The sequence below is a fragment of the Geospiza fortis genome, unplaced genomic scaffold (assembly GCF_000277835.1).
Source record: "Geospiza fortis unplaced genomic scaffold, GeoFor_1.0 scaffold443, whole genome shotgun sequence".
Classification (NCBI taxonomy): Eukaryota; Metazoa; Chordata; class Aves; order Passeriformes; family Thraupidae; genus Geospiza; species Geospiza fortis.
The window spans coordinates 3,622,207-3,638,700 of record NW_005054335.1 but is presented as its reverse complement, the minus strand read 5'-3'; the positions used below and the strand labels follow the sequence as shown (position 1 = coordinate 3,638,700).

At 36.4% G+C, this 16,494-nt stretch overlaps 1 protein-coding gene across 2 annotated transcripts in view; it reads right to left on the bottom strand.

Moving 5' to 3' along the window:
- Positions 1-960: 960 nt before the first annotated feature.
- ARL15 (ADP ribosylation factor like GTPase 15) overlaps positions 961-16,494 on the bottom strand; it is a 247,447-nt gene continuing 231,913 nt past the window's right edge. For both annotated transcript variants that reach the window (XM_031057817.1, XM_005421993.2), the window contains one exon: positions 961-4,803. In XM_031057817.1, coding sequence (XP_030913677.1) covers positions 4,651-4,803 — 153 coding nt within the window. In that variant the 3' untranslated portion in view covers positions 961-4,650. The remainder of the gene's footprint in view (positions 4,804-16,494) is intronic.

Below are 16,494 nucleotides of genomic sequence, written 5' to 3'. Positions count from 1 at the left end.
AACAATCCCGAACCAGTGCTGGGCCTTTTGCTGATTACTTCAGTTGGGTTTTCTGTAAACCTGACAAGATTAGAATACTTCTGTTCTCTCCCAGTTTATTGCTACAGGTAACTGGAGCTCCACAGATTACTGTTAGTACCAATACTGACATTCACATATCTGCCTTTCCTAGAGAGACTCGGGGATTAAAAAATCAAGGTATATTTAAGACATTATAAATGGAAGTGCTGAACATGATATCCCATTAAAACCCACCAGAATACCACATATTACATTTTCCTATGAAATTCATATATAATGAACAAGGATTATATATAGCCTATTTCGGCTTCCCTAAACACAGCTGTGATTTAAGCTCAAATACATTATAAACAGCTAGAATTAAGAATAAATGTCTCAGAACTATTTAAATTAAACTTCAGTCAAACCCACACAAGGAAATTAGTCAGTTCACGCATGAGGGCAGAGGATTGAAAAGGATAATGATCTTCAGTTTCTTAACCTAACAGAATTCAGTACAGCCTACTTGATTTCAGGTGTCCTTTTCAACTACAGATGCTGAAAAAAGGTATGGTTTTTGTTTTTATATTGGATATGGGACTCCCTCTTATCCTCATGTTAGCCTGGGCCCTGGATGACTAACCCTACAGCTGACACAGATGTTTTTATTTGTTTAAACTATTAGGTCAAAGGGCTAGTGAGCTAATGAAAAATCTTTTAAGAGCTATCAAATGAGGCATGATTAGCTGGTTTTCAGTTCCTATTTGTATGAAACAAAAGAATTTTAAAGAATTTTCAGTTCACAAATCTTTCATTTCATTCCTAGTCTTGGTCAGTAATTACACGGTAGTATTTGTTTTCACTTATGAGTAAATAATTTATCTTGAAGAATCCACATCAAGGTAATATGCCATGCTCCCAAACTGGCTATTTACTCAAGAAACAAAAACTTATCAAGTCAGTTCTACACAGTGTTTATTTTATTTTATTTTATTTTTCTTTCTTTTTTTTTTTCTGATAGTGGAAATCATGTATAAATCACAAACAGTACAAGTTCCCCATGTCAGCAGTTGACCACTTGATTGGGTCAACTTCTGTTGATACTGTATTTTTAGTATAAAGTCAAGATAATATGGCAGTTAACTAATACTTTCGACTACAGTAAAGATACAAACTTTTGTAATATAAATTAATTGCCATTACAAAAAGGCAACTGTATTAAGTAATACGGTACAAAAATCTGCAACTTCTATAAATATAATGAAATGCAAGAAGTTAAACGAAATAATACATCACAGATTTTTGTATAGCGCATTTGAATAGGCAAGCTAAGATACACATGGAGCATTATACAGCAAGAAAGAATATCAAAACCCACTAAGACTTAACTTTTAAGCCATACAAATGCCAAAAGTACAAGTACAGGACACAACATGAAGCAGTTAAAATTACCAGCTCAGAGTGGGCAGACAAAGAAACCTTACTGATGAGTTGTAAAGCATTAGGCAGCAGACAGAAGGTTGTCAAAACCAGCTGTTGTTGGATACTGATTGATAATGTTTTCATTCTGACGGCTGAGACACCGCAGACAGCCACAGGTCTGAGAAGAAGCCCAGTGTGGGCACACACACACACACACACACACACACACACACACACAAAAAGTAATTTAACAGATGGCTAAAGAACATTAAAGCACAATATCTTTTTTTAAAAAGACAATGTTCACTCCTTAATGAACTTGCATGGAAAGTAGAGCCTAGTGCCCAAGTTTATTCCACCTAAATGACAAACACATGTGGAAAGATTAAAACAAACAAACAAAAAACCAAAGCAGTTAAGACTGGTTATCTAAAAACTGCATGGTGCTTACATATTCTACCATAGCCAGAGCATTCAACAACACTATAGACAAGGAAGTGTGACATGAGCTGCTATGAACATTGTTATCCCCTCATAAAAAGGTGAAGTTGTTTATAGACATTTAAAAGGTACACATCCATTAAGTCCATCTATAACACAAACCCACAGAAGTACTACATTCAAAGTAAAGTGTTGGTCTTAGCCTTCAGCAGTTATGAGGTATTGTTTCAACCTGTGATGAGGAATGATCACTATATTAGTAAGAAAGAGCATACTCAAAATAATTCTGAAAATTAAAATCACTGCTTCTGTGCAGTTGACATTTGCCTAAAGAAAAAACACTGAAGTATCAAAAGGTCCTAGTCTAAATGGCCACTGGCATTCTCCAAAACCACATTATCAAGGACTTCTTGGGCATTTCCATGTAAGTTATGTAGCACCTTCAAACAGTGCATAGCCAGGAGATCATGACCAAAAGTTGGAGCCATTAAAGTTTTTGGACCAGACAAACTCACTGGTTGTAGAAAAATAAGTACAGTTTCAAGAATGCAATATAGTTGGGCTTATTTTTATTTCCTGTACCTTTTGGTCCATAGCTAAACAAAAACAGGGGAAAATAGTAAAAAAATGTTATTTCACATCTTCTAACTAATGGCCAATGAAAAAGCAGTAAAAGCTTGAAATCCCTCATTTTGCCTCCCCAAACTGTCTGCTTTCTCTGGAAATAATGCTCCTACTCCTCCTCCCTGCTTATTTTTCATTGTCCCTAAATAAAACAGAAATTTGGGGACCGTGTGGAAATCTGGGGACTCCGTAGCCTTTAAGCTCATGTCAGCAAGGAGGGAGTTTGGAAATGTAAATTAGATCCAGTTCCCCTTTAAATCCAGGGAAGGGAACCTCCTTAGCCCTCACAAGAGAAACTGATGGGCAGCTGGGTCCTGACTAAAGTGTGCAGAGAGAACTGAATCAAAGCAGGGCTCCTCTGTGCTTTAAAATGAATAATTCCAGTTTTTGGTTGTTTCCAGAGTATTAGCAGTGAGACAACTGACCTGACAGGAAAGAGAACACAAAGCAAGGACATGCCCTTCAGGCTTCCTGCCTATTCCATCTCAAAATTAAACAAGGAGTTTACCAGTTTTCCCAGCTTCTTTTTGATACTAGGAAGCAGTTACAACAGTGTGAGCAATGCAAGAAATTAATGGCAAATGAAAAGTAAACTAAAATAAGTATGAGAAACATTTTGTTTAACAAAGAGCAAAATTACAATTAATAGAGAAATGGCTTTTATGAGCCTTCAAAAGCTGATGTTTACTATTTTCTTATCCCCAAATAAACTAGTAAGGAACTACAATAAACTTCAAACAGAAGATAAATGCTCAGAGTGGAAAGAGATGTTGCTTAAAGCCCCAAAAACAAGGGATTGTGTGTTTCAAGACAGAAGCAGAGCTGATGAGGAACTAATGACACCTCACTCGAGTTTGTGTTTGCAGACACTCATGCACAAGGGTAGCTGAATGCACAAGGCACAGCATTCAAGGTGTGCACCAGTCCAGTGACTGATCTGCACATACCCTGTTGTCACTGTCAACCAGTGGCCTGGCACGTTTCTTCAATGGACAAAATCAGTTTATGAGTTTTTTTAAAAATCAACAAAAGGTAGCAAAAATACTGCAAATCTACAGTGGGGAAAACATGGAAAGAGGAAAAGTGGACTGTGTTACGTGACCCAAATCAACTTCTTCTAAATGTATTACAAATGTTGTCTCCAATGACTACTTTTTCGTCTTCTAAGTAACATTTAGCCCAGAGGAAGTTTGAAAGAACAAGATAATCCCCTTGAAAAGAGAAGCTTATAGTACAAACACTGGAAGACCCTTAATAACTGGATAGATGCCTTGGCAATGTTACAATAACAGTAGTAGTCTACGAATGAGTGATAAAGGAAGTATTTAAAAATCACTTATACTTTTAACTAGCAATAAAGCCTCCACAGATGAACTAACAGATATTTGCTCTGCTTTTCTTATGGAAAACTGCTTTCAATGAAAATTATTACTTTATTCAACTTCTGTATATTTCTAAAATCTTTCATATACTTCTAAAAATCTTTTTACTTAGATCACCTGTTTACGTCAGCTGATTTCCCCAAGTACTGTTATCTGTGCACATCTGTTTGTTTATTTTTCAGCAAACTTCCAGCAAAATATCATACTGCCTCTGGGATGGTTTTGCAGTGACTTTAGAAGACACTCAACTACCTTGTGGAGTCCACTACCCCAACTGTGTTTTCACTTAGTAAAACTTCAGGCATAACCTTTGCATTAACGTGAAACTGCTTGTATTTTAGGTATCCTATTAAGGTTCTCAGTGGCTGTGCTTTTCCATAATGTGAGGTCAATAAAAAAGCTAAATTAGACTCATAAATTCTTTAGACATTACTTATTTTTAAAATTCAAGGTAACACATGTAATTCCTCCTTTATGGACTACGTTATTTTTGTGCGTGTGAATTTTTCTACCAAGGATGATCGCAGTGCAAGAAAGCAACATGCAGTGTGCAGAAATAGTGGTAAACAAAGAGGGACTTTCTACTTCAGTAGTGTAGACAACTTTACTGGAAATAGCTGTGTACCTGATTCACAGAACATTTATTTTAACCAAAGGACATTCTGCATTAACTCTGTGTGAACAAGATATCACAGCTCAGCCTTGATACTACGCTGCAATTAAGCTGTGACAGAGTGAGCAGGTACAGCGATGCGTGGGAACCTCTTCTTTCTCTTGGCTTTCACATTCTTGAAGGTTCGAAGTCTCTCTCTTCTAGCAAGTTTATTAGAAGGGAGAAGCTGTCTTTTACTGCCTCCATATCATCCAAGGAGCAGGGTTTAAGAATCCAGCGCTTTCCACGTGCAAGTGGCTCAAGTTCAAAATATTTTTTTATCTATTAAGGAAAAAAAAGAGACCAATGTATTATATTATGACAACTCTCTGTCTCATATCTAAAAAACCAAACCAATAAAAGCATGTAAAAAAATCAGGATATTCATTTTTTAGAATCTTACCCACAGCTGTTCTTACAATACAGGTTATATGACATGACCTGAAAGTGTTTTCTTTAGGGGTGCTTGGAAGCTACCATTCTACCCATACATTTAACAGCATGGGAGGTCTGAGGGAGAATTGTACTGACTTGAGGCAAACAGCAAAGCACATGAAACATGTGCTCAAAAACATATCCAAAACAGCAAAAGTAAATAAGAAACTGTGTTTGTATTTCAATGTTAAAAATGTATGTATCTTTTTGGTAAACACTTAAGATACATACTACCGTAACTTCACAAATTAAGCATAAAAAATTTACAGATCCTAAACATTCCAGTCAAACATGAGCTATAGCACAGCATCTGTTTGTGACCATGAAAATCCTATAAAAATTAAAATTCTTTCAAAATTACTTAGTTTTTTTAAAAAATTAAACATAGAAGACTAACACACTAATGTTAGTAAGATAGTAGTAAGTATTATACATGAAACATGATGCAGTTTCTTGGAAACACCAATCATTACTGACATTGCAACCACTGTCAAAACACAAATACACACCCAGAAAGACTGAGAAAGGAAAGATTTTTATTTGGTAGTATATTCCAATCACTTTTCAAAATAGATATTACAGTATCAAAAAGAAGTTTTTGATGTCTCTTAGAAGAGAATAGCAGCCTGCAGGTTATAATGGTCCACAGTTTACTGTTTTCATTAAAATTTTAGTCTTTGAAGGTATGTGACCCAACAGTCTACTCTGCAATTTGACTTGTCCAATAGAATTTTAGTTTTTGCATCCAAAACTATGTCCCTCAGTTCCTTCAACTGTCCATATATCAACAGGAATATTTAGTCCTGACTTAGTTTGCACATTTTTGTTCATTGTAATTATTGCAAAATACTCTTAATTTTAGCAGAGAGTGTGCTGTAAATATGCAGCACAATTACAGGAACAGTTACTCACACCATGGTAGGCAGTAGAGGGCCTAGACAGGCAACTGGAGCCACACTGTGTAAAGCTCCACGTGCAGAAGGAATGAAAAGAGGAAAGAAAAAAAAATGGATTCAAAGCTCATGCAAACTGCAACATCTCTGTGTAGGTCTTATAGTGTCTACTGATAAACAACAGTTTTGTTTATCTATTAATGAATTCTAACAGAAAAAACCAAGTTGAGTTGTACAACTCACATAATTCAAAATACAACCACGATCAGGCAGGCTTTCTTATTTTTTAGAAAGGATTTTCAACCAGAATGTTTAGTAACAAATATTAGGGGGGAAAAAATGGTGGTTTTGAGATGAGAATTTCTGCTAACCCAGAAAGAACACTGTGAAAAATTTTAAATCTCTTTTCATTGAAGTAGAATTGTATCAATAACATTTGAAAATGAAGTGTGGTACTTGACATTCACTTCCCCTCAAACAAATTTAGAAAACATACAAGTTGAAATAAATGGGGCTCCAACAAACCAGTATTTTAATAGCAACATACCAACTTTTTAGCATTGCTATCTCAGTGCCACACCAGTATCTGACACATTAGTACAATTTTATACCATAAAAACCTAAATACTCATATCTACAAGGGATGCATTGCAACTTTTTAGGCAGCTTGAATTTACCCTCATTACTATACTGAGTTAATGGCACTGATAACAGTATTGGAAAAGCAGGGTAAGGAAGCTCTATTGCCCTGTTCCAGCAGGAGCCTCCTTGACTGTCACACAAGGGGAGGAAGTAAAAGCTGCACGGAAGGATAACAAAGCAAGGTGTCAGCGCAGCTAGCAGATATAGCTGCCCGCTGGTGTTAAGCTGACAAATATGGCTGAGTAATCTAAGATGTTTCAGACCCACAACCCAGAGGATGTCCACCACACCCCCTCTACTGGAAGACTATTGCCATCAGACCCTGGAGCTCACTGAAATCAGTCTGCAATCCTCCTTACACAGCCTCTTGGATTAGGGCTCTGCCACAGGAAGGGAGGTAAGGACAGCACTTGGATTTAAAAGTAGAAACATGTGCTCAGGGAAATGATGGCAGTAACTAGCACTGAGTCTTTGTGGGCAAACACAACACAAGTTACCAAGGTAGCCTCTAGCCAAGAAAAATACAATGCCTTTAAGCTATATTTCAGTGACTGCAGATGCCAACAGATTTAGTGAAACAAATTTTGCAGATAAATTATTTGGATAACCCAAAGTGGATCAAAATGTATTTTTTTCTGTTTCTATCTGTGTAATCAAAATGTTACTAAACTAGTGATGTGCTGTCATCATTTTTCCCACTAAGGAACAGTTCAGAGTATCTGCAGTAATAGGTCCTAGATGAATGCTGAAATGAAAGTGTTAGGCAGTTGTTTTTAAAATGTGAGGGTTTGATACTGGCATGAAAGCACAACTGCTTATATTCACAAGAATTATTTCATTCATACCTTCTGCAGAAAAGAAAAAAAAGATCTGCTAGACGACTCGTGTCTAATACTAATCTAGAAAAATAACACTGATTGGCTTACAATTAATAACTAACTAAACCAGAAGTAGCGCAGAAGTGATTTTTCACAACCCAAGGGACACTTTGTGGTGTGTTACTAAACTTCCTCATTTAAACTTCATACCACAATGGAGTTTGCTAAACCTCAAAGTTTTGAGAGTGGTCTTTCTGGTCTTTGAAAGTTCCAGAAAGAAGTTTGGAGACCCAAATATTTTCCAATTTACTGTAACTTTTTCACCGTTCAACTCAGAAGAAGTCATTCTGTTCTAAAAGCAAGTACTTTTTTTAGACTTGAAAAAACAATTTTTTACATGCAACAGATGAAACATGAAAAGATTGACACAATCAGATGCCCAATTCTTTTTTATACAGTTGAGTTTTCCACTGGAATGCACTCAGCTCTCCATCTATGCTTGTTTTTGTAGTTCCTTTCTGCCCCACTGATCTGATCACCCAAGTGTCCATAGAAAGCTGAAACTCACAGAATACTCACACACCTAGGTAGTTCTTGCATAATCAGTAATTATTAGAAAGGGAGCTATTTTACAGCTCCCTTCAATCACACTAGCACAAAGGGGTGAGCTCCTAAGAGAAGCTCTTCTGTCTTCCCCTCTGCACAAACAGTGAAAAGCTTTCTGCCTCTTCATGGAGGCTGAAGTGAAATATAAAGACTCTAACACATTTCAGAAGTCTGATGCATTAGATGCACATTTACATACTGGCTTTGCATTTTCAAAACTTTACTTTGAGATTACTAAATTTTTAAAGATATAATCTTAGAAGAAAATACAACCAATTAAATCTAATTTTAAGACTTCTTTACTAATTTTTTAGGGGATATCACTGTATGTCTTGACTCGACATGGGGGCCTTGTTTTATAGAGAACCTGACATTGTATTTATGCCACATTCTGAAGTCAATAAAATCTAACAATACACGTTTGCAATTCCCACTCTTCCCACACTCCACCTTCTAAGTCCTATTCTACTGGCACAATACACTAAACATATGGTTATCAAATGTTGCTTAACCTATGTGCTAGAAAAGTCAAGACACAATAAAAAGGATCAGTGCCCAGAACCTCAGCTGGTGTAAATTATCATAGGAGTGTGGAACTGATGTTACTAAATTGATATATGTAAGCTGAGTAACCAGGCCCTGCTGAAAGCTTTTCTATGTTCTGTTAATGAACTTCATCATCTAGTCAGTTCACCACCCATGTGAACATAAGGTCTATAGGAAAACTTAGATGTTCTAATATATGAGAAGAGTAATCTCTTCAACATGAAAAAAAGCTGATTGAAAGCATTATTTTTCATTCAAATTCAAAATTATACTACCAAATTTCATCAACATAGGAAAGCTTCCAGCCCACTGCAGCTAATCTGTTGTAAACAACTACAAAATTCAGATAGTCACTTACATTACCAGGCTGGTAAACGGAGAACTTAATGAATAAAATATTTTTTCATTCATTGCTCTTTTATTGAAAAATTTTATTGGGACAAAAAAATTGTAACAAAACGTGTATTATATCCAACCAAAGGCTGCCTGGTCTTGTCAGTGTCCCCACTAGACAAAATTTTCGAAAGGCTTTCACAGGATTTACCAATTATTACTGCAAAGGATGACTGATGAAGGTATGAATTGAACTAAAATAACCTAATTTGCTGAATCCATGTATTAACCATAAGACATGGTTCATTTGTCCACTCCAAATCTGCATGGAGAAGAAACAAATTAATAATGGGAGACCTGAGTAGCCCATATTAACACTGTGAAAGTTTCACTGAGCTGTGATGCTGATAATATCTTTTCAGACATCATAAAAAACTGCTTTTTGGAACAACCATTTAGAAGACACAGCAGAGGGAGGGAATTTTGCTTGCTGTCTCTACAAACAACAGACAGGCTGCCTATAACAATTCTTGTGCAAATTCAATATATTTGGAGAAGAGAAAAAGCCAAGAGTACTCTATTTTACATAGTAGTAAGTTTTAAAAAGGGAAACTACATAAAATTTGTAACTTAAAGAAAATTAACTATGCAGCTAAAAAAGTAAAATGCTTGCAGGTGGCACAGAAAAAAATACCATAATTGGAGGCTCAGAGTATATTTATACTGCTTCAGACGACTTTAAAATAAACAAAAAAAAGCTTTCACCAATTGCAGTAAGGAAAAGGATGGCATTAGAGTAAAAGAAGTAATGTCTAAAAAAAGAAAAGAGAAAACAAAAGAAAGGAAATTCTGGCAAATTAAATAGAAACCACAAATGTTGACCTACTAACCATAGAGTAGAACTCATTACTTAAATCACCACTGATGCTAAAAAGTAAATTGAAATCCACTCTAGCTTATGTTGGTCTGCTCTACTACAAACTGCACAGCCTCATGAGCTGCTACATGAACTTTTCTGCTTGTTCTTTTCTGAGTATAGTGATTTATAGGATTGTACGGAGTGGACTGATAGCCATTTAATCTTAAATCAAATAGTTCAATCCACTGACATACAGGAGTTTACACGTCCATGCTTTTCCTGAAAAATCTGCTAGAAAGCTCCTTATCTGACAGTCCACTTGGCTAAAAAGGACCTCCTGTCTGACCAGAGCAGCTGTAACATGCACAACTCTCAGCCAAAGTTTTGTCATATTTATCCATCCTACAGAGACACTTCACTTCTCCTAAAAAGATACTTCACGTATGCCTGCTCGTATGCTTCTTCTTAACAGTGATCTCATCCTTGTCTAGAGGGATCCTTGTAATGCACCTATGCATCATAAGCACTCCTCCTAAAGCACCTGTACCTCATGTTTATTGATTCCATATGCAATATCTCTTACACAACAGGGAGGGGAATGAAAGTGCCTCAGCTGATCAGATGGGATGGTGATGTGCTGTGGTCTGGAGCAACCTATGCACAGGGCTACGCCCAGTAATGCCAGCTGAGGTCCAACAACACTCTCAGGAACAGAAATGCTTTTATATTCTAGCTCTTTGAGGATATATATTTCACTGCTCACTGACTTTAATGTGCCAAGGAATCCAAAGTCTGTATGCACAATGTTAAAAATTTGCAATGAGTCCATGAAGTACATATGATAATCAGATTTATGTAAGTGAGCTGCCTTTTTTTAACTTTAAAATATAACCTGCTGAAGTAAAATCAAAAGAAAAGTTAAGTCTGTCTTCTCCAGCATTTCTGTGTCATAGCAAGGTAAGCAATTTCTGTAGACAAGATTACAAAACCATCAGAGGCTTTTTAGTACATCTCACAAGTAGTGGTGAATGCTTTACAAATTGGTATTTCTAGTTTGTACAGCTTTCCAATTATTTTTTTTTAGATTTTGCCTTTTATAAAAGACTACCTGAAACACATCCAACTCAGCTTTGTAAAGAAAGCTGGATGATATTTTTGGCTTCTAAGTCTTTACAAAGGGGAATACAGTCACTTAAAGTAATGTACACAGTGCTTTGTGCATGTTTCCATCCTTGTTATCTCCAGTGGCCACAAGTCACAACACTTTTCAGATTACAAGTGATAGTTGAAAGAAATGTATTTTAAAGAAGATAACTAAGTATTCAGAATGAAGAAATAGGATGCCTGACAAATCCACAGAGCCACACTATTCCAGAGAGCACAGAGTATTGGCAAATGCAAGCAGGAGACAAGAAAAAGGGGGAGTGAGCTAAAGAGCTGGAAGGTTTTTAAAACAGAGAAGTTGGGGTGTTTTTTTACAGATAGAGTCATGTTACAATGGGTCTGGAAAAATAAGATGGATGAGGGTGAGGACAGAAAATTGCAGAGGTTGCAGAAGTACCACTGAGATTTGTATGTGGATGGAAGCAAAGATAGGCTTTGAGAAGCTACTAGAATCCATCAACTCTTTGCACACACTCTGTGTTACACAACAGTGTACTACAGCACATTAGATTTTTTTTGTTAGATTCTGTTATTTTGTACAAAAGAAATAGTAAATCGTGTAGCTGCCAAAAACAGAGACCTATACTTTGCCTTCCACATCTCATTCACCCAGGATATTCCTTTCATATAAGCATGTGCTTTTCTTACAACTGGAAGAAATTGAAATAACACAGGAAGAGCAGCAGCATACCTATACAGGGAAAACCAGACTTCCAGATGAAGATTCATATAACCATATAACCAGAAAAACAAGATAAGGGCTCACAATTATCCAACCCTAGAGTGAGTGAAAGAGCATCTCAAATGATAAGGGAAACAAGAACAGAGAAGAGGATACTGTACAAAAATGCATGCAATGAAAGCATAGTAAAATCTTTTTCTTTAATGCCACTTTAATTTTTTATTTTACTTCAAAGAATTACTCAGAATTGAAAATCATACATAGCAGTAACTTTAAGTTACTGCTCCTTTTTGCTCTCTCTCTTACCCACTATGTTTTATTATGTACTGTGGGTTGCCACAGATACTGTCTGACAGTTACGTACTTACACATAAAGTGTTAGAATATAAAATCCTAAAGAGTAATGCTGAAAATTAGCCCTGGTTAAAGATAGCTATCTGGAGGACATCTAAAATTCACATACTTTCTTCCTCCCCATAGAGCACCGACACAAAATTGCCAATTTACTGTATGTAAGGACAATTTTCTATTTTAGTGTATTCTTAGCACATCCTAGTATATTCTTAAGCTGTATTGAAAATGATTGATTGAATATAAGAACAACTTAAACTTAGGATAACTCATTTAAGTTACCATTGTTGTTCTAATCTGTTAACAGAAAGTATAGAATGGAACATATCCAAAGATAATTTTACAGGAAATCTACTGAAAAATTTTACTATACCACCAGTCATCTCCTCTCTATGATCTCTGACTCAGGTTTGTTTTTGCTATAACTTCAGTTAAATAGCTTAAGGAATTCAAATAACTAGTAGAGACTCAATACTCAAGACCTGTAGGAAACATCTTTCAGAGACTTAAAGTTTTTGTAGCATCCTTTTTTCTTAAATAGATGCAGGTACTCATGGTTTACTTCAGAATATAAAGCTACTGACAGAGTATGCTGATTTTTGCAGCAAAATATGCTAGTTTTATCTAGAGATTGTGGTTTGAACTAGTAACAACATTGAGACACAAGTACTGAGATTTTTCCCTCCCCAACCCAAAAAAGTTTACCTGTGATGTTGAATGTCAAAATAACCTTTAGAGTAATGAGAAGTCCAAAGATCAATCCTTATTATGACATCCTTTCTGCAAATAGCATGTTTTCTGTTCCAATAGCAGATAAGCAGTATTTTCTGGAGAAGTGCATATGTGATGATTCATCTGCATTTGCCTGAACATGTACACAAATCTAGCACTTGAACAAACACACTTGTATACTGCGCCCGCGTCTGCAAAGCACCAAATCACTGTATGGACATGTACCCTTGTATCAGCAGCAAAGAGCAGGATTTCTAAGGCCTTTGTGGTTGGCTCCTCACATTCACACTGCTGACACTGTTCCAAGTTAACAGTCAGATTGAGCACAAAAGAAATATCACAGCAGCAGCTGTGGTTCTGTGAGGCGTGTGCTCCCACCAGCAGACACAGACAGTAGTTGTGCCTTTTTCCCTTGCTCCTTACCAGGTACAGAGCACAGCATGTTAGTATAGGAGGGTTCCAACCTCCCTTCAGGTCTTCTGCCAATGGGAGATCTATTTCTTATGCAAAGTCTGCATAGAGGCAATGGAAGCCCTGAACTAACTGCACTTAACCATTTCCTGTTCAAAAGCAAAAACTGTGTAACAAATCCATTTGAAAAAGTTAACATAAAATGCTTGTTAAGTAAAAATTGTTCCCAGAGACCAAGCCACTGCCAGGTTCAGTTCCTGGCTCTCAGAATGCCACAGGCTCTGTGACCCTTCCAGCTGCTCCAGCATCAGGAACTTCTGTGGGACCTCTTTCTGAGGATTTCTTTCTGCCCTGTGGTTAGAGGATGCAATGTACTTTGTGTTTTCTAGATCCATGTCTCTGAGAAGATTAATGCCCCCAAACTCACAGCAAGCCACCACTTAAAACTACTATTCCAGGCAGCTCCAGACTCATCTATTCTTTGATACTTTTTAACCCTCCACCTAGAATTACGGCAGAATCCTTTCGGGTTCTCTGACCAGGGCTTCCTTGAGTAAGGCCCCCTCACTGCCTTCAGATTTCTTCATAATGCACAAGGATATCAAGAGAAAAATTACACAGCTCAATTCAGACACAGTCCTGTACACAGGAGAGTATCCATGTGCAAAACAAATCTGCCACTAACCCTAAAATGATAAGAAATGCATGAGCAATCATAGATATGGAAAAAAAAGTGAGCACTTTACAGCAAGACAGGATGTTTTATGTCAAGTAAATGGGAAGCAAACTACTTTGCAAACTTTAGCAAACTACTTTGCATTGAGATTTGCAGCAGTGGTGCTGGAAAATACATAGATGACCACATGGATTTGGAGGAGATGGGTGAAGACAATGAGATGCTGAAGAAGAGTATTGTTATTTTGACTCTTGAACTTAAAGGTAAAGATTCTCTCTGTTTTTTAAGTGCCAGAGTTATTCCTTCCATTAGCATAGGTTGCAGCAGGGAATTCTACCTTTCTGAAAAGTCTTTAGTAAAAATATTCAATGGGAAGGGATAAGAGAATGAATTATGAATATTTTTCTTTACTGCATCGAGAGATCACTTATATTGATCCAAACTTCAAGGAAAGAGATTAAATGATCAAGCGTTGTGCATACAAGAAAGAAGAGAGATACATCGATACCTCAGGAAGGATATCAACCTTGACATAAAAAATCCAAAACAGCTCCAAGGTACCATAACATGGCTTGGGTTGGAAGGAACCTCAAAGATCAGACTATTTCAACTTCACTGCCATGGCTGAGACACCTTCCAATACACCAGGTTGCCCAAAGTCCCATCCCACCTTGAACACTTCTTGGGATGTGGCATCCATGGCTTCTCAGGGCAACCTGTTCAAATGCTGACCTTCCCCACGGTAATGCATTTCTTCTCAATACCTAATCTAAACCTGTTCTCTTTCACTTGAAAGCCATTCCCTCTTGTCCTATCACCACATGTTCTTATAAAATGTCCCTCTCATCTCTCCAAAGAATGGCCAAACTCTGACTGACAGCATCTGTAAAATTTAAGGTCTTAAAGAAGAGCTACTGGAAATAATATTGAAGGAGTGTAAAACAGGTTTTGTAATGAAGCTATTGTTACTTTAGGTGAATTAAGGCGTTCTTTTGTACGTGCCAGCTGTGGAATACCTTTTAAAGTCATTGAGAAGCCAGATTATTTCTTAAAAAAAGCACCTGGAGGCAGATGCTATGTCCTAGTAACACCCCAAGTATCATGACTGTACCAATGAAAAACAAAACCAGGTACTTGTCAAGTGATTCTAGCAGAAAGGGAAACCTGGCTTTTGCAAGCTGGCAGCTCCTTCCCTCCAACTTTGGATGTGACTTGCCGATTTACCAACAGGCCCTAGCCTTACACCTGGGGTAAGCACTGCACTGAAAATGAAATCAAACATAGCAAATGCATAGCTGGCACTAAACTTTTATGAGGATGAGAAGATTAATATCATTTGACTAAAATATCTTAATGCAACAGACTTTTCTAAGCATTCTCCACTTACCTTAGAGAGAAACCTATCTATTGAAAATTGAGGTCCAATAGAAGCAAAATCACCTCTTTAAATTCTGAGGTTCCAGCACTCAACATAAGTCAGAAATCTGCACATTTGCAATTCCTAATTGAGTTTACTTTAGAAATCATAGGCTAAGTTTGCTGACTACTAGTGACAAATGAAAAGGTTTTAACCACTAGCTTTTACAGAACATATTCAAAACAGGTACCATTTTACCACTTCTTGATAATGAATTATTATATATGTCTACAGCTAAAAAGACCTTAACTAAATACTCCTAACCAAGCCAGGAAAGGTTCTGTATATTGAAGCTAACAAGTTTAAATTTCAAGCTCACATATGAGAAACAACCAATTATCCTGTCTGAAACACAGGCTTGTAAAACTCTCAGTTACTTGTAAAACGGTCTGCTACACACGAGTAAGATGTTGTTTAAATGAGTTGTTTGACTAGATGCATTCACCATGAAATTGATTCTTTTAAAGCATTATTTTTAAACTCGATACAAGGTAACTGCATAAACTGAAAATGGGAAAAATCTGGCATTATAAAGTGTAAATTGCAGTATGAGTTTAGTATTTTATGAGGTCGAGGGTTACTTGAATGAGAAACACATCAAAAACAAATAGCCATTTGTGAGGCAGTAATTGAAAGGTTTAATATGATTAAACTATTCTGCTATTTCTATGCCAAGATGTATAATATATTATCTACTGTTATATCACCACTGCCTGTGCAACTCCAAAGTATTACAAAGGCAATAAAACTACAAATAGAACATTTTTCAACCATAAACAACAAAAATAAATCTGAGTTTTGATTTCTCTATTGTCTGAAAGTAGCACTATATCATAGCTTTTTTCTTGGTACTTCCAGTTAGATTTAGTATTGCTATCCTGTTATGTCTATTATTCAGTGGGTGGCATAAGGGGATAACTAGCAACAGGTTACTGAATATTCCTCAATCTCCAGCTCAGAGACACAGTCTTCAGCTTTACATGGTCCAGATTTCAAAGAAAAAGAAACCGTTGCAAGGAGGTAATGAATTTAAGTATATATATTTAAAAAACACCACTAAAAATATGTTCTTCAATAACATTTTAGATCTGAATGTTTAGTACAGTCCTATATAAACAGACAGACAGATCATCCCAGTTTTTCTGAAAAGACTAGAAATTGCAAACCCATTTTTTATGTTTGCTCCCATAACTGAAAAATGGTTCAATTGTTTTATAGGGAATCAGTTTACTAATCATATGCTGCTAATAATTCAGATGCTTTAGTGACTTATAACAAAAAAAGGTCTATTTAGTAAAGAGCTAGAATTTGAAATATTAATAATGTAATGTTTCCAACTGTCCTCTCACTAAAGAAATCACCTCCTTACAAGATGCAGCACTAACAACAATTAAAAAAAAATAACATT